Genomic DNA, 24,309 nt, shown 5'->3' on the forward strand with positions numbered 1-24,309 from the left:
CCCACTGTGCCACTCAGGCACCCCTATTCTTCCCTTTCAAAACAGCTTTTGCTGCATTCCAAGGATTTTAGACCATTGTGTTTTCATTCCCATTTGCCTCCTTGTATTTTTTTTTTAATTTCCTCTTTGATGTCTTGGTCCACCCGTGCCTTGTTGAGTCGCATGTTGTTCAACCTCCGTGTATTTGTATTCTTTCCAGGTTTTTTTTCTTGTGGTTGATTTCTGGTTTCATAGCGTTACGGTTGGAAAAGCTGCGTGATATAACTTCAGTCTTCTGGAATTTGTTGAGACTCGTTTTGTGGCCTAATCTGTGATCTACTCTGGAGCGTGTTCCATGTGCCCTTGAAAAGAATGTGTACTTTGCTGTTTTTGGATGGAATGTTCTGAATATATCTGTTAGATCATCTGGTCCAATGTGTCATTCAATGCCACTCTTTCCTTGTTGATTTTTCTGTCTGGGTGATTTGTCCATTGGTGTAAATGGGGTGTTAAAGTCCTCTACTATTTGTCTCATTACTGGGTTCTTTCTTTATGTCTGCTGGTAGTTTCTTTATGTATTTGGGTGCTCCCGTGTTGGGTGCATACGTATTTACAATTGGTACATCTTCTTGCTGTAGATTGTTCCCTTTATGTAGTGACCTTCTTTGTCTCTTGTTACAATCTTCATTTTACAGTCTCTTTTGTCCGATGTAAGTATTGCCACCCCAGCTTTCTTTTTTCTTCCATTTGCAGGATAAACGCTTTTTCATTCCTTCACTGCAATCTGCATGTGTTTAGGTCTCAAGTGAGTCTCTTATATGCAGCATATATGCCGGTCCAGCTTTTTCCATTCTGATACCCTATGTCTTTTCACCGGAGCATTTAGTCCATTCACATTCAAAGTAATTACTGATGGGTGTGTACTTACTGCCATTTTCTTACTTGTTTTGGGGTTGTGTTTGCAGTTCTTCTCTGTTCTTGTGTTCCTTTCTTCCCTTGTGGTTTGATAGTTTTTGTTTTTATTTTTTTTTATATATATTTTTTTATTTATTTGACAGAGAGAAATCACAACTAGGCAGAGAGGCAGGCAGAGAGAGAGAGGAGGAAGCAGGCTCCCCGTGGAGCAGAGAGCCCGATGCGGGGCTCGATCCCAGGACCCTGGGATCATGACCTGAGCCGAAGGCAGAGGCCTTAACCCACTGAGCCATCCAGGCGCCCCTGTTTTTTTTTTTTTTTAAGATTTTATTTATTTGACAGAGAGGGCAAGTACACACAAGCGGGTGGGGGGGGGGATCAGCCGGCAGAGGGAGAGGGAGGAGCAGGCTTCCTGCTGAGCAGGGAGCCTGACACAGGGCTTGATCCCAGGATACTGGGATCATGACCTGAGGTGAAGGCAGACCCTTAACTGACTGAGCCACCCCGGCACCCCGATTTAATGGCTTTCTTTGGTGATATACTTGGATTCTTTCTTTATTTTTTCCGTGTCTATTAGAGATTTTTGACTTGTGATTACCATTAGGTTCGTACATAACATCCTATGCTTGTAGCACTTTATGTTGACGATCATTTAAGTTTGAACCTGTTCTAAAAACACTAAAGTTTTACTCCCCCTTGCTACGTTTTGTGTAGATGATGTCATATTTATGCCCTTTGGTTTGTGAATCCCTTGACTAATTTTTGTAGATGTAATTAATTTTACTGCTTTTATGCTTTAATCTACATACCGGTTTTGTAAGTGATTAACTTGCTACTTTTATTATGTTTGTATATACCTGTGAAATTTTTCCCTTTCCTAATGTTCTTACTCATAATTACGGCCTTTTCTTTCCACTCAGAGGATTCCCTTTATTTTTTATTTTTTTAAATATTTTATTCATTTAATTGAGAGAGACCATGAGCAGGGCAGGAGCAGAGGGAGAAGGAGAAGCAGGCTCCCCACTGAGCAAGGAGCCTGATGTGGGACTTGATCCCAGGACCCTGGGATCATGACCTTAGCAGAAGGTAGATGCTTAACTGACTGAGCCACCCAGGCGCCCTTCAGAGATTCCCTTTAATATTTCTTGTAAGGTTGGGTTAGTGGTGATGAAGATCTTTAACTTGTTTGTGTGGGAAACTCTTTATTTCCCCTTCTATTCTGAATGATACCCTTGCTGGATAGAGTATTCCTGACTGCAGGTTTTTTCCTTCAGTAGTTTGAATAAATCATGACACTCCCTTGTGATCTGCAAAGTTTCTTCAGAAAAGTCAGCTGATAGCCCTATGAGGCTTCTCTTGTATATAACTGTTTTCTTTTCACTTGTTGCTTTAAACATTCTTTTTTTTTTAAAGATTTTATTTATTTATTTGACAGAGAGAGGTCACAGGTAGGCAGAGAAACAGGAGGCAGGCACCCTGGTGAGCAGAGAGCCCGATGTGGGGCTTGATCTCAGGACCCTGAGATCATGACCTGAGCCACAGGCAGAGGCTTAACCCACTGAGCCACGCAGGTGCCCCAAACATTCTTTCTTTATCACTACTTTTTGCCATTTTGATTATTATGTGTCTTGGTGTGGGCCTCCTTGGGTTCATCTTGTTGGGGGCTCTCTCTCTATCCTGGATCTGGAGGTCTGTTTTCTTCTCTAGATTAGGATAGTTTTCTTCAAATACATTTTCTGTCCCTTTTTCTGTCTCTTCTCCTTTTGGGGTCTGTATAATGTGAATGTTATTATGCTTGATGGTATTGCTGAGCTCCCTTAACTTACTCTCATTTTTTATTGTTTTTTACTTTTGCTCTTCAGCTCGGTTGCTTTCCATTACTCTGTCTTCCAGGTTGCTGAGCCGCCTTCTGCCTCCTCTAATCCACTATTGTTTCCCTCTAGTATATTTTAAATTTTAGTTATTGAGTTTTTTTGTTTTTTTGGGTTTTTTTTAGTTACTGAGTTCTTCATCTCTCATTCTTTTTTTTCTGTTTTTGCTTTGTCGAGGGCCTCACTGAGATCCTCCACTCTTTTTTTTTTTAAAGATTTTATTTATTTATTTGAGAGACAGAGATCACAAGTAGGCAGAGAGGCAGGCAGAGAGAGAGGAGGAAGCCGGCTCCCTGCAGAGCAGAGAGTCGGATGTGGGGCTTGATTCCGGGACTCTGGGATCATGACCTGAGCCGAAGGCAGAGGCTTTAACCCACTGAGCCACCCAGGCGCCCCAGAGATCCTCCACTCTTTTCGCAAGTCCTGTGAGCATCTTTATGACCATTACTTTGAATTCTTTATCAGGCATATCTCTTATCTCTGTTTCATTTGGCCCTTTTGTTGTGGTTTTGTCCTGTTCTTTTACTGGGGACATGTCCTTCTGTCTCCTCCTCTTGTCTAACGCTCAGCGTCCGTCTGTGTGTGTTAGGAAAGTCAGCTACATCTCTTGTTCTTGAAAGTGGGGGCCTTATGAAGAAGAGGTCCCGTAGTGCCCTGCCGGCCACTGTTCTCTGTTCACCAGCATGGGGCCCTTCCAGGGTGTCTCCCGAGTGCGTTCCTTTTGTGCTGAGCTGCCTTTGCCTTCAGTCCAGTTGGCGGCAGTGGTGTCCTCTGCCTGCCCTGGGGAGGGTTTGGTCCGTGTGGTCTCAGTGGGCCAGTCTGAGGCTTGAGTTGGGTTAGACCAGATGCCTGCCCTCAGTCTATGTGCCGGAACTGCGGTCACACTGACCCGCAGGGTGCCTTCCCTCTGTTGTCCCCTGAGAGGCTTTTATTGGGCAGGGAGCCTGCACTCCAACCAGATGGCTGGCCCCAGTTCACCTGTGGGGGGTTGCAGTGACCCCGAACTCAGGGCTGTCACCTTGTTCTGTTCCCTGTGAGGGTTTCATCGGCAAGCGGGACTGGCCTTCAGATCAGGGGTCTTTCCCCAGAGCACCATGGGGGCCGCCGTTTGACTGGCGTACGTGTGCTCATCGTCCCCTCTCCCCAGGGCAGGAGGCATGTTGGAGTGGTTACTGGTCACTGTCAAGGGCTGCCTGCAGAATGAGATGTGACAGGAGCCACTCTGGAGGGGCTCCTGGTGGGGTGGGGTGGGGGGGCAAGCATGCAGGAGAGCGCTGGGAGGGTACAGAGAGGACACGGGAGCATTTGTGCTGCCTCCCGCAGGGGTCCTGCTCTTGAGGCCTGAGGGAGGGGAGAGAAGTGGCACCTGCCAGTTCTCTTGTTTTTGGACAAGTTTCCTAGAGATCCCTGCCTCTCCAGTGCATGGTCGGTGATCAGGAAATCAGTCTCCTTCCCGTATACCCCATGTGCCTCTCACACTGCTGCTTCTGTGCTGTAGCTGAGCGGGGCTGTTCGTTGTCCTGTCTCTTTAAGGGCAAGGACTCAGTTCCCTCTCACCCCAGCCCCCCTCCCTGGCTCTCCCGGAGTTAAGTCTGCTGATTTTTTTAAAAAAGATTTTATTTATTAGGGAGAAAGCATGAACGGGGGGAGGGGCAGAGGGAGAAACAGACTCCTCGCTGAGCAGGGAGCTCTATGTGGGGCTCGATCCCAGGACCCTGGGATCATGACGTGAGCTGAAGGCAGACCCTTCACTGACTGAGCCACCCAGACGCCTACTAAGCCTGATGATTTTTAAAGTACTCCGGGTTAAGCCCCCTGAGTGTAAAAACTCTAGAAGGTGAGCCCCCCTGGGTTTGAAAGAAGGATGTGACAGGGATTTGCCCTCCCACAGTGGCTGCATCTCTTGACCTATTTTCTCCTCACGTGCCCAGATACTGTTTGTCGTCAGACATTGTATCTGCTCAGCGATGGGTGAGGGTGTTTGGGGCTGAGGATGATACCTCCTTCTAGAGATGAGGGACGTTTTCTTGCGCCAGGCACTTGGGCACAAGCCGTGCGGGATCCCCTCCGTCAAACGTCCCGGCCTGAGAAGTTTCGAAGCCGAGTAGTCAGTGTGAGGGTCTGTCCGCGGTGGTTCACCCTTACTCCCAGGAGGCACAGTTTCAGGGGCCCCAGCCAGACTGGCGGATGTTCGCTCGCCCCTCCACAGCTCCCCAACACATGCCCTGACTCTGGTCCCTTCGCCCACCCCTATCCCCGAGAGGCTGTCACAAGTGCAACTCGGCCCCTGGCCTGCTCCTCTGGAGGGGACAGATGTCTCCAGAGGAAAATACCCCTAAGTAAATGCTCACTCCTTTGGGAGTCTGTTTCCCCCCAAATCCTGGCCCCCTAATTCTGCATTATTTTGTTCGTTTGCTCCAGTCTCCAGATACATTTTAAATATTTCAGTCAGCTGTTTTAGTTGTCTTAAGCAGGGGGGTTGGTCCAGATTACATAGTCTGCTATTAGTGGAATGTGAAATCCCTTATTAAGACTTTACATTCTGATTTTCCTGATTATTTGCGAGTTTCGAGAAAAGCCGTTCAGATTTTATCTTCTGTGGATTGCCTGTTCATATCTTTGCTCGTTTATTCCCTTTTTGGAAGTGATTTTTATCAATCCTTTTCTTTAATGGTTTATACATTTTGAGCTTTAAGAAATCCTTCCTTCCCCTGGGGATAAAAATACATTATATGTTTATTAAAAAAAAAAAAAATTTGGAAGGGGAGGCGAACCATAAGAGACTATGGACTCTGAAAAACAACCTGAGGGTTTTGAAGGGTCAGGGGTGGGAGGTTGGGGGAACAGGTGGTGGGTAATGGGGAGGGCACGTTTTGCATGGAGCACTGGGTGTTGTGCAAAAACAATGAATACTGTTACGCTGAAAAAATAAATAAAATGGAAAAAAAAAAGGAAATCCTTCCTTAACCTGAGGCCCTAAAATATTTTAGTACACATACACACATATATAAGATATATATGTATCATATTTTATTTTTTAAAAAAGATTTTATTATTTTTGAGAGGGAGCACATGTGTGTGTACGATCATGAGCGTGGGAAGAGGGGCAGAGGGGGCAGGGAGAGGGACAAGCAGATTCTGAGCTGAGCACAGAGCCTGATGCAGGGCTCGATCTCATAACCCTGAGATCCTGACCTGAGCCGAAATCAAGAGTCTGACACTTAGCCGACTGAGCCACTCAGGTGCCCCAATATAGTATTATATTTTATGGATTTTTAAAAAGATTTTATTTATTTATTTGACAGAGATCACAAGTAGGCTGAGAGGCAGGCAGAGAGAGAGGAGGAAGCAGGCTCCCTGCGGAGCAGAGAACCCAATGTGGGACTCGATCCCAGGACCCTGAGATCATGACCTGAGCCGAAGGCAGAGAATTTAACCCACTGAGCCACCCAGGCGCCCCTATATTTTAAAGATTTGCTCTTTACAGGTCATTTAGCCATCAAGCATGTTATTGTTCATGTATTGAGATATTGTTCATGTATGAGGTAGGGGGTCTAAGTTAAATTTTGCCCTATGGATGGTTCGGTGGAACAGTCCGTCATTTCACCACTGTGTCAAAGTCCTGAACTGCCATACTCCGTTTCTCACATACTTGTGGCTCTAAGATCTCTGTTTCGTTCCCTGTGTCTGTCTGTCTGTCTCTGCACACTGCCATTATTATTTCCATTAAGCTCTCTCATATGTTTTACTTCCTGGTTGGGCAACTCTCCGCTTAAGATGTTCATTCTTTTCAACCTGCGATGACCCTTCCACGGTAGTTTGTTTCGACAGATGACCCGTGTCGCTCAGGGAGCCGAAGCCGGCAGCTTGAGTGCTCAGGCAGAAATCTAAAGTGCTTATTAGGGGAATAAATTATTCTGGCTGAATTTCATGCCCTGTGCTGAGATGGCCTTTGACTGGGCACTGCCTCTTTCCCCTTCTTTGCCCACCACGTGCTCCTCCCTGTCCAGCTCTGCCTGTCAGTGGGAGAAGGCTGTCTTGGCAGCCAGGTGGGAGATCTCTTTAGGAATCAGGGCCTGATGGTGGCAACCTGGCCCAGGCAGCGGATCAGTGTGGGTTTGGGGGCTGTTGGCATCAGCCCTCTATGCTTTCTACCCTTTGGCTGCTGCCGTGCTGTGTCCTCTGATGGGCCCAGCCAGCGGCCATCTGTAGAATGCTGTGTTGATTCACTTTAAAAACTCTAAATGGGGCACCTGGGTGGCTCGGTTGAGCAACTGCCTTCGGCTCAGGTCATGATCCTGGACTTCCAGGATCGAGTCCCGCATCGGGCTCCCAGCTCCTTGGGGAGTCTGCTTCTCCCTCTGACCTTCTCCTCTCTCGTGCTCTCTCTCACTCATTCTCTCTCAAATAAATAAGATCTTTAAAAAAAACCGTCTAAATGGCTTCCATTTCCCTTAGCTTCGCTTGAGCGATGATCGCTGTCACCCTTATAGGTGCCATCATGTACACTTGAGTGTGAAGTACGAAACAAGTGATCTGTGTTCTACTGAAGTGGTGGTGTACCACCAGGAGAGTATGTCGTAGGCGTAAGTGTTGTGAGGTTCAGGAAGTGTCGGTCACGTGGCGGGCTCCCTGGGAGGAAGGCGGTGGCCAAGGAGGTTTCCAGCTGTTGTGTGCTCTCCTAGTTTCATGTTGCAAGCAGCAGGTCTGATGGGCGTGCTTCTCCGTATTTTATCCATGGAGGAACTCCGTGCCGGGATTGGGGTGTGGCCCAGGAGGGGAGCACAGAGTATAGACATGGAGACCGAGCCATGGAATTGTCCCCGCCATGTTGCCCCAACCATCACCAGAACTAAGAGAGCAAGGGAATGAGTTTGAGAGACGTTAAAAAAATTATGTATCAAGTAAAATTGCAAAATAAAGAAAAATTCATTTATTGTCCTCCCTTCATCATTCCACCAGTGTTCGAATTTGGGGCTATTTCTTTATGATGAAGAGCTCTCAGATGCTTGAGGAAGGAGGGGTACAAGAAAGGTATTCCAAACACTTAGTGCTTGGAACAGTAGAGTAACTACTCAGTAAATGTCACTGATTTGCCTTAATTAGATTCTTTTATGAAAACTGGTACAGGGGCACCTGGGTGGCTCAGTGGGTTAAAGCCTCTGCCTTCGGCTCAGGTCATGATCCCAGGGTTCTGGGATCGAGCCCCGCATCGGGCTCTCTGCTCCGCGGGGAGCCTGCTTCCTCCTCTCTCTCTGCCTGCCTCTCTGCCTGCTTGTGATCTCTGTCTGTCAAATAAATAAATAAAATCTTAAAAAAAGAAAACGGGTACAGAGAAATGTAATAGTATGAAAAATATCAACTTTAATTTATATGGCGCATGGTAAATGTCACTCTATTATTTGCAGTGCTGTGAGCTGTGGCTGAAAATGCTAGTTTCATCAACACACACGCTAGCTTTGAGTATTGTATTTTTAAAAATCTGCTAATAATAAGTAAATATAACATCTTCAGAGTCTTTTTTTTTCCTAAGTAGTTAAGTATTCACTTAACATCTCAAGAGTTAGTTTTTTTTCCCCATTTTATTTATTTTTTCAGCGTAACAGTATTCATTCTTTTTGCACAACACCCAGTGCTCCATGCAAAACGTGCCCTCCCTCAAGAGTTAGTTTTTTGATCATTGAGATATTTTCAGATTTTTTTAAATTAAAGATTTGATGTATTTTAGGAGCACCTGGGTGCCTCAGTTGGTTAAATGTCTGCTTTTGGCTCAGGTCGTGATCCCGGGGTCCTGGGACCGAGCTTCTCCCTCTCCTTCTGCCCCTACTCTTCCCCTCCCCACCTCTCAAGCACAGTCTCTCTCTAATATATAAAATCTTTAAAAAATTTTATAAGATTTTATTTTGGAGAGAGAGAGAGTGAGAGAGAGCGAGTGGGCACACGGGCAGGAGGGACAGAGAGGGAGGGAGAGAGAATCTCAAGTAGATTCCCTGCTGAGCGGGGAGCCTGACTCAGGACTCAATCCCACAACCCTGAGATCATGACCTGAGCTGAAACCAAGAGTCAGTCACCCAGGCCACCCAACTTTTTTTTAAGATTTTATTTATTTATTTGACAGACAGAGATCACAGGTAGGCAGAGAGGCAGCCAGAGAGAGAAGAAGGGAAGCAGGCTCCCTGCTGAGCAGAGAGCCTGATGTGGGGCTCGATCCCAGGACCCTGGGATCATGACCTGAGCCAAAGGCAGAGGCTTTAACCCACTGAGCCACCCAGGCACCCCTGTTTGTCTTTTAATAGTAGTTTTACCTCGAGTTGGTTAACTGTTCATGCCCATTATCATATACTGGGATGTTAGTATTTTGAACCGGTTTATGTAAGTTCATTATATAATAAACTCTTTGTATGTCCTGTTGATTACAAAATGCCTTTCGAGTTCATAGTCTACAACTTTTTTATATAAAAATATATGTTTTTAATGCGACCTTCCAGTTGCTCAGTGACTTCTTTCTCTTGTATAATCTTAAAAAGCTACTCTCTTCTAGAGTTGTACTGATCGCTTCCGTGTTTTCGTTTCCTGTCATTTCTTTTTTATGTTGAACTCTTTGAAACGCATTTTGGTGTGTGATGTCTTCGTTGTCTTAGCTTTAGAATAGATTAAAATCTGGAAGGGCTACTCACCCTTCATTTACTCTTGTTTCCTTAGTATTTCCTTTAATTAAAATTACAATAAAAAGTCGGTGTTATTCTTAATAATTGTTTTGCAAAGGTCAGAAAATGATTGGATTTTGATTTGGTGTTATATTAAACCTACACATTAATTTGGAAAAACCTGATGCCATTGAGATATTTAGTTCTTCCTCCCAAGAATATTTCTTTGTTCAAGTCTTTCACATTCTCAGTGTTTTTGTTGTTGTTGTTTTTTTTTATTTTTTTTTTAATTTTTTTAAAGATTTATTTATTTGACAGATAGAGATCACAAGTAGGCAGAGAGAGAGAGAGAGAGGAGGAAGCAGGCTCCCAGCTAAGCAGAGAGCCTGATGCGGGGCTCGATCCCAGGACCCTGGGATCATGACCTGAGCTGAAGGCAGAGGCTTTAACCTGCTGAGCCACCCAGATGCCCCTGTTGGTGTTTTTTAAGAGAGTGGGAGTGAGGGAGGGGAGGGACAGAAGGAGAGAGAGAATCTCAAACAGAAACCCCCACCCCGGCCCGAGTGGGGAGCCCGATGACCCTCACGACCCTGAGATCATGACCTGAGCTGAAATCAAGAGTGGAATGCTTAACAGACTGAGCCACCCTAGGCGTCCCTCCCATTAGCATTTTCTGACTTTATCACTACTGCATAAGAGTACTGAGTTCTGTGTTTCTGTATCTGTTCTTTATGAACTTGAACGGATGTCCAGCTGTCCTCTTTGGCATTTCAGGATATTCAATGATATTATTAGCAAATATGGACAGTTTTGTCTCCTCTTTCTGTCTGTTTATATTTCTTTATTCTGCTTCTGAGCAGTGCTTTGGAAACAGTCTTAAAATGTTATGGAGGGAGGTGGATCTGGGACACGAGTGGGGGAGTGGAGTGTTGGGTAGGACTCGCGCAGACACGAGTATGTGTGTGTGTGTGGCCGTGTGATGGGGCCGCCCCGAAGGGTTTCTGGCGGTTGTCTCTGAGTGGCAGGATCTGCTTGAACATCTGCCGCTGGTTTACCTGCATTTTCTACTCACTCTTGGAGGAGCGTGTGTTGTTTAGGAAATGTGGAAGATCATGGCACTTTTAATGCCTTTATTGTGTCACTTGTAGGTGGACTATGTTGCTTGTGGGTTAGAGTAGCTAGTCTTTATCTGCTAAGGATATTTTCTGTCTGATTTTTAAGAGTTTTTGTTTTTAAAGTAGAACCGGGTGTGGAATTTCGTCAGATGTCTTTCTGGCAGCTGTGGAATGACCATCCGCTTTTCCACTTTTCTTCTTGTAACTGAGGTATGGCTCATGTACAGCAAAAGGCCCAGATCGTAGGTGTTCAGTTCAATGTGTTTTAACGACCGTATATACCCACATAACCACCACCCCAAAGAAGAACTGGAACATTTCCATCACCCAGAAAGTTCTAGGGGGAAGTTCTGTGGTAAGCTGTTGATTTGTGTGGCTGAGCCTTTACCACTAGCTGTGTGCACGATCTCCATTTCCCGCTCCCTGGCCTTAGTTTCCCAATTCGAGGGCCAGGGCCTAGAGCTACCCGGGAGGCTCAAGTCATTCGTTGCCCACTCTGCTGGCAGGACGGATCCAGGTTTTCTGCAGGGCAACGGACCATGGGGGGATAAAGCCGCCCCCCCAAAACGGGAAGAGGGCAAACGGCAGGAGCTGGAAGCTTTTGGTGATCATGCTAAGGATGCATCTGTGGCCGGACTGTTTCTAGGCGTCCCTCCCTAAAAGGTGAAGGTGGGCTGTGGTGAGCAGATGTGTGCAGTGGGTGTGGGAGCCCCACACCACCCTAAGTGTGGGATTTCGGCGGCAGGCTCACCACCCTAAGCGTGGGATTTCGGCGGCAGGCTCACGTCCCGTGTGCTCATTCCTTGAGAAAATCAGATGCCACCTTTTGGAACATTCTCCCCGGGAGCACCCCTCACCTTTGGCAGGGTTGCTAACGTGCACTACTACATTTGTCCTTCAGGGGGCTTGCTACCCTCAGGCTATTCAAGGTCGCTGTCTTCAGCGACCTTGAACTCGAGGTCACGGTCTAGTACCAGGCATTAGTCCGATTGCCTGGTTTTTGCAACCCACCCCCCCGCTATAGTCGTTCGCTGGAGGATACCCACTGTTATTCAGCTTATCTTATTACAGTAAACCAGAGAAAATGCAGAAGTACGTGTTTCTGTTCTAAATATTGACCTGTTCGATGTGTTTTCCACGCCACGAAGCAGAGAAAACCAGCTTACTGCTAGTGTTTAGGTCTTGGTCCTCTGTGTGTGGGGCCGAGCCATCTGAAGAAAGATGACTGGTGATTTCCCTGAATTGAAAGGCCAAGGGCTCAACCTCTTGTGTCTGAACGTGATCTCAACTCTTCTGTACAGTTTTCTGGTAGGGGGAGGTTTTCTTGCGAAAAGCAAACAATTGGTCCTAGTTTACGTTCCTCTGATACGAGCCACGTGAATACACTCAGCCCAGGCTATTTCTGGAGGTGTGCGTGTTCGGACACACGCGAGGGCGGCTCTCTGAAACCACCAGGGTCCTCTGCTGGGGGAGAGCCCAGGAAAAGGAGGGTGGAGAGTAGGTCACTGAGGCACGCGAGGGGCCGTGTCCCAGACTCCAGCCAGAGACCAAAGCAACACCCTCCCACCCACCAGGGACAGGAGGCTTCCTCCTGGGGCTCTCTATGCAGACATCAAACAAGACACTTGCTTTCTATGCTGGGCGCCCACACCGCCCTGATCAATTTAGACTTCTATTTCTGGGAGATGTCACACTTGAATTTCTCTCTCTCTTTCTCTTTTTTTTTTTTTTTAACCCAAAGCTATTTTAAATCGGCATCCAAGTGCGGCCAACTCAACTTGAACTGCTCTCAGGACGTAGTCTGTGCCAGCTGTGCTGAAGATGGTGACTGCCAGGGTAGACCCTGAGCCAGGGACATGCAGCCCCGAGAGTGGGGGCAAAGTTGATCTCTGCCCCCCACCCCCGAGATCCCCCCACCATACATTTGTGGGAAGGTCCGCGAGGCTGAACCCTGGAGAGGAACTCCTTGTCCCTCTAACCCTCCTGTGGTCTGTCCCCCCACCCCCCGCCCCAGCTGTGTGGCCTGCAGTCTGAGGAGACAAGTGCCTTTTCATGTTTTATACATTTTATTCATACATTTCTCCAACTTTGAAATGACAAAAGCCCAAGTCTATGGTTTCCCATTACACAGCATCCTACAAGTATGTATATTCTACAAAGAATACTATGGAGTTTCTCTTCCTCCCCCGTCACACAAGAGATAGCTGATGAGGGTTCCGTCAGTCTCCTGTAACAGGCCATGCACCAGCGCTCTGGTTCCGGCGACAGGGCGGAGGGATCCAGGCGGGAGGGCGTGTGCTAAGGCATGTAAATAGATACACACAGAAAGAAAAGCAGGACATTTACAAAGAATCCGAACCTGTCCGATCCCCTCACCTCCTGGGTGTCGTAGGACCCCTCCTGCACGAAGGCTCTTGTGCACTAAGGCTTTGCTGTACCCTGCAAATACTTACTTACAATCGGAAATGGTGAAATATACAACAACTGTTAACATCGCTCTCTTTTTATCACTGAGACAATACTTCAAAACCTTTTATAAAAAGGCAATTATACATACAGAGAAAAGAACACGTTGGCAAAACTTTAGGCAAAACAACCCCAGAACTGAGTTTGAAGGGCGACACACCTGCGTTGCCATTAAACACAATGCCACAGCCTCGGCATGCGAGGGGGGCGTGGCCTCCGGGTGGGTCTGGCCGCGGGCTCCCCCGCCCCCTGCCCCGGGCGTCATTCCAGGACACAGCTGAGACTGGAAGTCCGTTCCCCCAGTTCTTGGTCTGGTCAAAATGAAAACCAGAGGTGGGGCCGCTCATTGTGGAGGAGCCCCGCTTTCCGCTCCCAAGCAGAACTCCTAAGAGACTGCAGGTCCTCTGCGTCCCCAAGCTGGTCAGCCTCAGGCCTCTCCTGCGGGGAGTGCGCGCACCTTCCCTTGGCTGCAGGCCAGAGAGAAGGGACCTGACCCCAGGTCTCTAAGCAGACATCGGTCTGGAGTTGTGCTTGGGGCCAGAAATGAGGTCTCCTTCCTACGTGGTGACAAACATCTCTTCCCATTTTCTTTTGCTCCGTCCATTTGCACAGGTTCACGAGTTGATGGAGGGTCAGGTGAGAGGGGTGGGGGGCGGGGGACTTTCTCTGCCTCCGAAGGGCTAAGATTGCATGCCCCTCCCGCTCCTCTCCCTGTGGGCGGGTCTGCCCACCTTCCGTGGCCCAAGAGCGGCAGAGAAAGGAGCAGATGGCAGGGATGGGGACCGGTGAACATACCCTTCGTCTCCCTTCCTTCCTCTTCCTGGATGCGGGCCACAGCCGGGCTTCATTCACGAAGCCGGAAGACCCGAGACTCCTGAGAGCTCCAGGTTTAAGGCAAACCAATAAGTGGGCTTGGGCCAGGCTGATGGAGCAGTAAGCCTGCGGGGCACAGTCCCTTAAGCCGAGACATCAAATGGAGAGGAAAAACCTTACTTCTAAAGGGGTGAGAAGAGGAAGAGTTCGCCTGACTGAAATGACTCATGAAGAAAGCTTGTAGCCCTTCTGCAAGCTGCATCAGGAAGCAGAATGCCTTTCGAAGAGGAGGGTTAATTAGAGGTGCAGAACCAGAGAAAGGCGCTCAGGGACCTTCAGTCTGTGACAGGCCGTAATCAGCCTCAGTATCTTAAGCCCTTGCGAAGAGGATGGAATTAGGAAGCTGTGTTCATTTCTGGAAAAACAGACTCCTCCCCCACCCCCTAACACACATACACGTGCATTTGATGATAGGAAGCAAGGAGGAGGAGGGACGGGGACCCTAAGTGGCTTGTCTTGGGATGCCGATGGTGAGATGCCTTCCCTTTCCCAGGGGGGCTGCGTGGGAGGCATTATAATTAAGAACTCATTAATGAGACAATCGTCTTGCTAGCATTAGCAGCATGTTCTCTTTGCCCCAAGAGACTGACCTGAAACGAAGAAAAGGACATCACATCGGTGGGAGACAATAGAGTTTGCTTTCGGGCTGCCTGTCCCTAAGGGGCCGTGTCCACGCCGGCCATCTCCGCTGTCCTGTTTCCCTGATGGTGGCTCAGCCGACTAAACTTTCTCAAGGAGTGAAGTCAAAGCCTTACTGAACGGGTAACTACGAGTGATTTGAAAAGCAACAAAGGCTGTCCTCTGCAGTAACAGGGTCAGAGGTTTCCACTAGCTCATGGGGGCGTGGTGGTGTGAGATGCTGCTGGCCGCGCCGGGAACGGGAGCACCTGCTGGGCCCTTCTGGCCACACGGGCTCTGCGGGCTCTACGGCCAGCCCGCCGCCCAGAGGATGGTCTGAATGCAAATGGCAAGAAGTCGGTCACCTATTTCTTTTCTTCTCTGCACCAGTATTTGAAACCATCTCAGCCGACAGGAGATATATTTAATTGCATTTTCAGAAGCTACTATATTATCTTGATGCCGGGAAAACTTCCAGCTGAACTGAACTGAGGGACATGTTCCTTTTTAGTGTTAAAACTGAATCTGCTGCACGTGCCTAGTGACTACCATCTTATTAAAAAGAATCAAGACACTTCTTAACAAAAGATTCTGCATATTAAAGACACCCACTTTCTGGCTGTGGGGCGTGGGGCTGGAATATGGTTCAGCTGACCAGTGATAAGATTTAATAGTCATCATTTGCTCTGGTCTTTAAAATGGGGGGGGGGGGGCGGGGATGATTTTGCTGATGGCATGGAAGCAGCGAAGCTTTTTGGTAATTTTCTCTGATTGCTTAGTGGGTGACTGTAATGTAGCAGCAGCTTTGTACGGAAATTACTGTGAATTTAAGTATTTTCTGGCGGGTCATAAAGACATTACTTTTGAGGCGGGCCTATGTGAGTGGAATGGAGCAGATGACCTCTTCGAGAGGTTCCGCCAGAATGAGCTCTGGGTGCAGGGGTTCTGCCGTCCACAGGGGGGCGAGAGCCGTGCCTGCCTGTGCGCCTCTGATAGGGAACAGGGGACAAGCACTAAGTGCTTCTCAGTCCTGGGCCCATAGACATTGGAACTGGCTTCGCTTTGCTCTTCTTCTGCTTGATCCGCCTCTGTCAACCGGGCTTAAGAGAGGCATCATCGGCATCTCTGGAGATGTGGCCTTCAAGGGCCTGAGAGGGGTGTGGCCATTTCTAGCAGAGAGAGGGAGTTGGTGTTCCCCACGTGTCAGCTGTAGTTTTCTTTGTGCTTCATTGGAAGAGAGGTAGAGCGGGCACTTTCACAGCGAGAAGAGCCCAGATTGTGGTCAGTACCATCGCGGGAATGACTGCCTGGCCTCGGCATTGGTTAGATTTAAACCACTCCTAACACAGCTCCAAACAACTCTTGGGGTTTCCCTTCTCCATCCAGGGTGTCTCTGGCTTGGTGGTTTGGTCTCCCTGCTGTGGGGCCTCAACAGGGGCCATTCGCTCAACGCCTGGTAAGTTGCAAACTCATCTGGTCACTGACAAAGGACAACATCAGAGAGAGAGAGAGAGAGAAAAATCACCGTTTAATAAGGGTCGGTGGGTGGGGAGGGGATGCTTGGAAGGGAGTCTCCAGCTGTCTTCTGTGTGTGGTCCTTCAAGAGGAGCCGTGAAGCTCAGAACCCGCCCCGAACACCCTGCCGAGGCACAAAGCAATGGGGCCATCTACCCGACAAGAAGCGACCTGGAGGGTGTTTCCTCCAGGATCCCAGGTAACCAGAACCACTTCGCACCCTGCTGCTCTAATAAAGGATCTTCCACTGACCTCTGGCCAAGAGTCAGAAAACCCCCGCCTGCATGTCCTGGGTTAGAAGAATGGGACCTCGTGGAAGGGCGATGAGATGGTTAATGTCTCTAAAGCAGCAAGGATAGATGATTCTCCTGTGCCAAGGGAGATAGCAAGAGGAAGGAGCGACCACAGCTGGCCTCCTGCACATGGCAGCCCTCGGGCTCCCTGTGCTCTGGGAGCCAGACGCCGTCCGAGCTGTGCTCTGGTGGACCGTGGTGCTGTCCTGCCAACTGAGCGTCACTCCGGGCCTTCCGTGGTCAGTGAGCATCTAGCGGATTATCAAATTTAAAAGACAGGCTTGTAAACCTGAACAAATCTATAATGAAATGAAGGACCCAAAGGCGTTGAATTATTGAACACATAAAAGGAAGTATATTTAAAAAAAAATTGGTCAAACTGTCCTGTTAGTTATCATTTTAAAGGAATTTACAGGGCTGTTATATTCTTTTGGAATAATTCAGTTTATAGCAAATGCCTAAACTGGTTTCTTCATTGCACAGTATATTCTCTTAAAATGGGTGCTTTAAAACAATTACATACATATTAAAAATCCTCATTTCTTTGCTTAATTAAAACGTTAATACTCTCAGACAACACAGATCTGAAATGGTGAAACCAGCAACTTCCCCTCCCACCTTACAACAAATTAAACTGAGACAAAATTACAAACACATTTCACTACATGATTATTAATAATAAAAATCAGTTTTCTTTATAAAGTTGCCCGAAATGCAAGGGATGTGCATAGGTTTACAACTTAGTCATAATAGCATTTTATTCTTATTCCCCTGGGTGTGCCCCGTGAACGGAATGTACTTTGCTGTAGATTACAGATTGTTTTGTCCAACACAGACACACCGACAGCATAAACGCTTGCGACTGTCCACATGCATTAAGAGTCAAGACCCAACTTCAAATCTCTAAAAGGTTTACAGGGTGCTTCAAAGAGACAGTATCACATTATCTGGATGTTACATAAAGGACTTAAAAAAAATACTAGTCTAAAAAAAAAAAAGAAAAAAGGCCTTTAAAAATTTATGACTGTTTTGTAATCACTAGACTGATTATTTCAAATAAATAAAGGAAAGAAAGATTCCAATCCATAAAATCAGACTCTAAAAAGAATGTAGTGTTCCACCCCCAGTCAAGGTAACAGAATCATTGTTTATTATTAAAATAGATTATAGAAAGCAGCATCTATTTTGTGCAGTTTTTAGGGGTCTTGGAAATAAAAAGCTATGATTTCCAAAAATATAACATTCCAAAGGATTGAATAATACATACATTTAAAGATACATTTTATTAAAGTTTAGGAGAACTGATTAAAAAAGATACTGTCTCTTTAAATTAGTGTGTAATTGTTTTCTCCTCCTATCTATTCGGACATGACAATAATTATAAATGGAGGTCACACTACAACTAGGTAGTCTCTAGGGACCATGACCTGCTGACACAAGGCCGATAACAAAGAGGCTTTTCCACGGATGAGGTGGCTCCCGGGCAGGCGTCAGATATCTGGGGAGAGGCCTAATAGACCCAGGAGACCGGGACCCATTGCGGGGCTGTGCACACGAGCTCAACGGCTTCCTCCAGATGTCTGATTGTCTCATCAATTTCATTGTTGATAATTGTGAGATCGAAGTAGTGCGCGTATGTTCTCTGTAGGATATCGGACTCCTTCTGCAGGCGCTGGAGAGACTCATCCTGAAGGGTGAGGGGATGGAGGGTGGGGTGGGGAAGGGAGGAGCAAAGAGGAGACAGAAGTCAGCCGAATGCTTTTTCTTTCTGCATTTCTGCACTTCCCAAGGGCAGACACCGTCAAGGCCAGACCCTGATGTGCTGCATCTTGTGCGAGGCCAAGTCTGCTTTGTGACCGAGGTGACAGCGGCCCTGGGCCAGCAGGGTTACGGAGGAACGGCCTGCAGCCCGCAGGCTCCCCTTGCAACAGGAGCTCCATGCCATCCCTGCGCCCCACTCCCCCCGCCCAGGACCAGAGAGACCTGGCCCTCTTGGGCACACATGACACCCAGCCCCCACCCCGGGCACCCCGCTGGTTTGCCCCAAGAAGCCACTGCCTCTTGCCAACAAATTAAGTTGTATTTTCCCCTTTTCTACTTCGAGGTCCAATGTGTTCCAGGAATTCAATTACATCTAATGGCCTCGCACTCAACAGCAGCGGATGCCCGAGGCAAAAGCTTTTGGGATGTTACAAATAATGGATGAAATGAGGCCATTTCTCAGCTACCACGGCAACCCGCATCTGAGGAACCCCCTTGCAGTGGTCTACACTGGAGACGGCCGGACACGGGGTGCCGGGCAGAAGGACCCCAACCTCTGAGGGAAACTACGGGAAAGGCCGCCACCGAGCTCTGGGGGCTATGCTGCGGGAAAGGCCTTTCCTCTGCTTCCGCAGCTTGCTGCAGATTTGGAGCGCCCTCCTCAGGGTGAGCCCACTGGAGGCGGCCCTGCCGGGTCCCTCATTTGTCACATGAGTCTCAATTTAGCCTCAGGATGGCAGATCTTTCAAGACTTGGATCCCTCACGGGCCACCAGAAAGTGTTCACAGGCTGGATACTGTTATGCCAAACTCACAAGGGACAACTTCAAATCTGAAGCCAGGGAGCTCCAAGTCAAAGCGTCTCCCTTCTCCCCCTGCACCAGGCAGGTAAGGTGTCGGGCTGAGTCTTACACAGATGGAGATACGATTCAGACCTTCTTGTCTGCTTAGCATCCTCAACTAGAGTGGCAGCTTGCCGTGTGGGCCCTGTCATCGCTGTGCCCAGCACTTGGCATTGTGGTGTGTACACAGTAAGTGCTTACTAAATGACTAGATGTTCCTTAAAAGAACAAGCACTTGGCTAACACTGGCCACGACACGGTTTGAGTGTTAAATCCATCAAGACGGAAAGCTACATGACGAGGAAACGGAGGCCCATGGTGACACTGATGCGCTCCCAGAAAACTAAAGGATGCGGTGCCTTTGGGAACTTGGGAGCCGTGGTGCCCGCAGATGACTTAGGACCCTTCCTCTTCACGGAGGCCCATCCATTATTTGTGAGAAACCCTTCCTGAAGAGCCCCGGTCTGTGGGTGCGACTCTCCCGAGGGGGATGGAAAATGAGGTCATTTGATCCCACTGTGGCGCCACGGCGGGGAGGGGCGGACAGCAGGGAGGCCGGGGACTCGGTCTGCTCTATCAGCACGCTCTGAGAGGAGAGTCCTCCAGGTTTCGTCGCCGTCTACTGGGATTTCAAAGCGCGGCACGGTGTGCTAGGATGTGGGCTGTTAACTCTGTTAGATAGCCGAAGATAAGACCTCCGTTAATCACCACCTGCTAAGGTCCTATCAACACACTTTCCACCGGTGCCAAAAAGCAGCTTTACTTTGCAGACAAACACTGCAAAAGCCCCGTTTTGGGAAACACTCCTTTGCCCGAGGCCAGGAGTGCTTCCTGCCTAGCCGAGAAGATAGCGGTTCTCAGCACGGCACTCTCCCGGCTTGAGAACTCCACGGAAACTCGGTCCGGGCTTCAGAAACCACTAGCGGAGTTGACGATTTGCTCCGAGAGCCGGGCTGACGAACACGTTCAAGAAAATGTACAGCTGCCGGCATCCGTTTTTACGCAAGAAAAAGCTTTCCTCTTAAGGACCGTGTAAGATGAAGCTCTATTTGTGGGTTTCCTCCTCAGCAACAGTTGGTCTGCGGGCTTGCCTCACGCACGAGCAGGGTTCACCTCGGTGAAAACAAAATGCCTCTAGTCTAACAGCAAAAGGCAGGATTAATGGAAAGAAAGGGTCTACACTCTAAATCTAGGAAAGAAAACGAGGCTGCATTTCGTCACCTCCTAGCTGGTACTTACAGGCAATTTTCTGCACCATTTTGGCAGCTATGGAAAATTAGTAAAAGGGCGGGAAAATAGGCAAAAACAAACAAAAAAGCAAAGATGATAATTCAAGAAAAATACATGGCACCCAAAGGAAAAGCACTCAGCACCCGGCGGGGCTTCGGGCATGCTGGGGTACTACCCGAGAGCCCGCAGCAGAGCTCCCAAAGGAATACACCTTTTGCAAATGAAAGGACCCAAAGGAACAACTGAAAAGATGAGTAACCCTGCCGTGTAAAGGCGGACTCCTCCAGACACACAAGGCGCAGTTTCCCAGCCTTGACTGTACGGTCACTAGCTGGGGGCGGTTTAGACGGGTCCTCACAGAGCAGAGCCAAGAGCCCTCTGCTGGCGTGTGGGCCCTGCCGAGCACCCAGGGACCCCGCGCGGGAGCCTTCAGAGCGTACCCGTGGCAGCCAGGCCCCGCCGCACCCACCGGACTCACCGCCCACAGCATCTGCGCAGCCACGGAGGCCCTCAGGGTCGGCCCAGTGCTGGAAGGTGACCCCCGCTCTGGAGCAACACCCCCGACCCCCGTCTCTGGGCCACTGAGCTGGCCCCAGAGTGGACAGGGCTCGTTTCTAGGTGAGGTCGTCTCCAGGGACCTCAGTGGGTCCCACCGCAGAGGCTCCCTCGGGCCAAGGTCCTGGCTTCTTCAGAGCTCTGTCCCCGCGGAGCGCTCTTGGGCCTAGAGCCAGGTCGTCCTGCCCAGAGCCCGCAGGGGGCGAGTGGGCCCGGCCAACCTCTACCCCTCCGGCGGGCCGCAGGTCCTTGTGCCGGGCTGCAGCTACGCAGTGAGCCTTACCTCATTTAGACCCGGAGTGATGGTGGGTGCTGCGATGAAAACAACGAAAGGCGCAAACTCGGCGGTTCTCAGGACCTTCAGCGCCTGCATACAAAACACACAGGACACTTAGAGCCAAGAGCTAAGGGCGCGGCTGCCACGTGTGTCTGCACGAAATCCCACAGCTCAGGGAGCCCAGGACTCACACTTTTGGCGAGGCGGGCGCACACTGACCAGCTGTCTCTGAAACTCACCCTACTCCTTTCCTTCGGAAGGACGGACAACAGCCACCGGTGAGTAACAGGTGACAAACCGGACATTTCTTATGAATCTCCTGAGTCGATCGGACTTCCTTTTCTTCAGAAAAGCCCACACCGACTACACTGGTTAATGTTCATTTAAACCTGGCTGTGAATGGTAGCCTGCCTCGGGAATGGCGAGGAAATGCGCTTTGGGGTGGCCTTGGCCCAGCCGGTGGGCTCTGCCCCAGATCTCCAGCCCACCTCAGCACAGCTTCACCTTCTAACTACTAATGGGGCCAACACATCCCGGCCGTGGTCACTGCCAGGCTGTGTTCCTGCTCCTGATGCCTGCCGAGTTCCCCCGCTGAGAGGCCCCTGGGGGCCAGGATACCTGATTGGGGGCTGGAGGCCAGAGCCACTACAGGAGCTCTGAGGCCAGTTCAGTTCCCTTCCCAGGCATAATCCCCCAGAACGGCATGAGCCCCTGGTCCGCAGGGACACACCAGCCAGTGCGCCACACCCGCGACCGCATTCTGATGTGGGATGACAACAACCCCCCCCCACCCCGATCTGAGCCTCCCAGGGGTTGCAGCCTCCCCTCCACAGAACAAAACCCTAGCATCTGCAGGCACACACTTCACAAGGCACCCATCTGTCCTTTCTTGACTTGTCTGCACCGGAGGCAGGGCGGGGGTGGAGGGAGTGACACCTTGCTGTCCTTCCTATGAGCACGTAACGTGTCTATTCTGTTTCTGCATCGTTTGCTTTGCCACATTCCTATTCCTCCCTCTTCTGCCTGGTTTACTGTGGCAGCTGTCAGCTGGGTTCCTCTGCCTCTGTACTACAGCCTGCCGCTACAATGACGGCTCTTTTGGCAAGGCAAGTCCCACCGTCTCGCTGCTCTGCTCCAAACCCTTCCACGGCTCCCTTTTGGCCTGGGGCTAAAATATCCACTCCTCAGCATCAAAAGCCAGCTCCCGCCCCCTGTGCTGGGCCATGCTTACCTCCTCCACCTCTCTCTGCCCCTTCCCCTCCATGGACTGGTCTCGCTGAACTACTTCCAGTTCCAGAAAGGGTCACGCTCTCTCTGGTTTCCCAGCCTTTTTCTTACTACTCCCTCTGTCTGGACCCTCTGTCCCCATTCTCCCTTTTGGCTTGGCTAAGGGAGCCCTTGGCACATAGCAGGGGTGTTCTTTTGTCTTAGTCCTTCGTGAGCTCCCATCCAGGTCGAGCACCCCTCCCACCCCCCAGGTACCCGCCACATATGCAAGCCCCCGGCACTGGACGGCGAGCTTGAGGGCAAGGGCTGGGTCCTGTTCGGTCTTCTCCCTCGTGCCCTCCACGGCACCTCGCCTAAATGGTCTTGATGCTGAAATGGAAACGTGAAAGCGGCACGAATGATCGGCAGAAAATGTTCGCCTGGAGGGCACTGTGCTTGGTGGCTGAAGGGAGCCTCTGAATGTACAGGCTCGGGAGAGACTGACGGCATGATAAAGCTTTAGGGCAAGCCTCACATGCACTGGGATTAGGTGTCTGAATCTCAGTGACCCAGGAGCTCCTTCGGGGCTACGGGAGCCGGGCATGTCGTGTCACATGTCACATCACAGTGCTTCACTTGTGAACGTCACACTCCCCTCTGAGCAAGCCCGTCAAGCCCACCTATGCTCATTTTTGACAGAGATAATTGGCAATTTCTTTGTCAGCCCTTTGTGACTGAAGACTTCAGCAAAGAACAAACAAAGCGCATCTGTAGCTCACTTGAGCTAATAGGGAATCTTTCTTTAGAAACCCTTTTTGTCAATATTATTTTGGGCCTCCCCTCCCAACCCCTGCCCCGTCTTCCTGTGCTCATTAGTCAGGGGGCTACAGGGTCCGTGGAGACAGAAGGTTTTCTCATCCACCCACAGTCAGCCTTCGGGCACCTAGGCGGGGACCAGTTCCCAGCGCACGGTTCCTCCCCTTGCTTCTGTCCCGACTCCCCGAGGGCCACACAGGAAGTCCACACAGTGTTGATGCTGAATGGCGCCCTGGGTGAAGTTGAGGAGGACACCCCAGGCGTGAAATGGTCTTCTCTCTGCTCAGTGCCTCCAGCCTCCCTGCCACCCAATTCTTCGACTGTCTTAAGTTCTAACCTATCGTGTTTGCAACCCCGAAACCACACTCCCCTTCTCTGCATGGCACGGGGGTCCTTGGCCTTCATCCATCCAGATGCGAAGGTCTTTCCATGCTTCTTGCCCATAGCAATCGCTGAAGACTGTGCTCGTCCCCCTGCCTGGTGCCTCTTGTGTCCAGGAACCCGGTTCTATTCCTTACCAGCTAATTCCAAGGGAAGAACTGGTGTACTTCCAGGAAATCCAGGACCCTCCCCTCTCTGTGCTGCCTTCCAGGAACATCAGAGCCAACCCACAGGCCAATCACAGCAGTTACTGGAGCCTTTTCAGGGCTTCGGTTTTCAAGTTCTAGCCTATGTTATTCTTTTTTTTCCCTATTATATTTTCAAAATTGAAAAGACACATCACATCGAGACTGAGATTTTCTTGTCTGGTAGCCCTTGGATAGGCAGCAGAGTCACCAGACATTTCCTCAGTGGCCTGGTGAAATGGGGCCTGCTTGAGGGGAGCGGGTCTGGGCAGGTGATTCTATCTGAGGGATAGGGATGTGGGACACGGACCAGTCTTAGAAATGGCAGGGGCTAGGAGTCATAGTGGCATCCACGAGCCTCCCCTGTAACTCACCTGGTATCTACAACATCTTTCCTCCTGGGCTTTTTTTTTTTTTTTTAATTTTTTATTTCTTTGACAGAGAGAAATCACAACTAGGCAGAGAGGCAGGCAGAGAGAGAGGAGGAAGCAGGCTCCCTGCCGAGCAGAGAGCCCGATGCCGGGCTCGATCCCAGGACCCTGGGACCATGACCTGAGCTGAAGGCAGAGGCTTTAACCCACTGAGCCACCCAGGCGCCCCCCTCCTGGGCTTTAAGTCCCCCTTCTGCTCAGTTTGTCCTCAGAGATTTAAAAAAAAAACCAAAACGAGCCGACAAGCTATTTTTCTAAAGTCCTCTCTATGCCTGGTGTGGAGCTTGAACTCACGACCCTGAGACCAAGAGTTGGAGGCTCCGCTGACTGAGCC

At 49.5% G+C, this 24,309-nt stretch overlaps 1 protein-coding gene across 13 annotated transcripts in view; it reads right to left on the reverse strand.

Annotated features, from left to right (window-relative positions):
• Positions 1–16,624: 16,624 nt before the first annotated feature.
• The window catches only part of CASK (calcium/calmodulin dependent serine protein kinase), a 343,974-nt gene continuing 336,289 nt past the window's right edge, over positions 16,625–24,309 (reverse strand). For all 13 annotated transcript variants that reach the window (XM_045994396.1, XM_045994399.1, XM_045994395.1 and 10 more), the window contains 2 exons: positions 20,963–21,046; positions 16,625–17,979 (listed from right to left, as the gene is read on the reverse strand). In XM_045994396.1, coding sequence (XP_045850352.1) covers positions 17,803–17,979; positions 20,963–21,046 — 261 coding nt within the window. In that variant the 3' untranslated portion in view covers positions 16,625–17,802. The remainder of the gene's footprint in view (positions 17,980–20,962; positions 21,047–24,309) is intronic.

This window comes from Meles meles, chromosome X, assembly GCF_922984935.1.
Source record: "Meles meles chromosome X, mMelMel3.1 paternal haplotype, whole genome shotgun sequence".
NCBI classification, from domain to species: Eukaryota; Metazoa; Chordata; class Mammalia; order Carnivora; family Mustelidae; genus Meles; species Meles meles.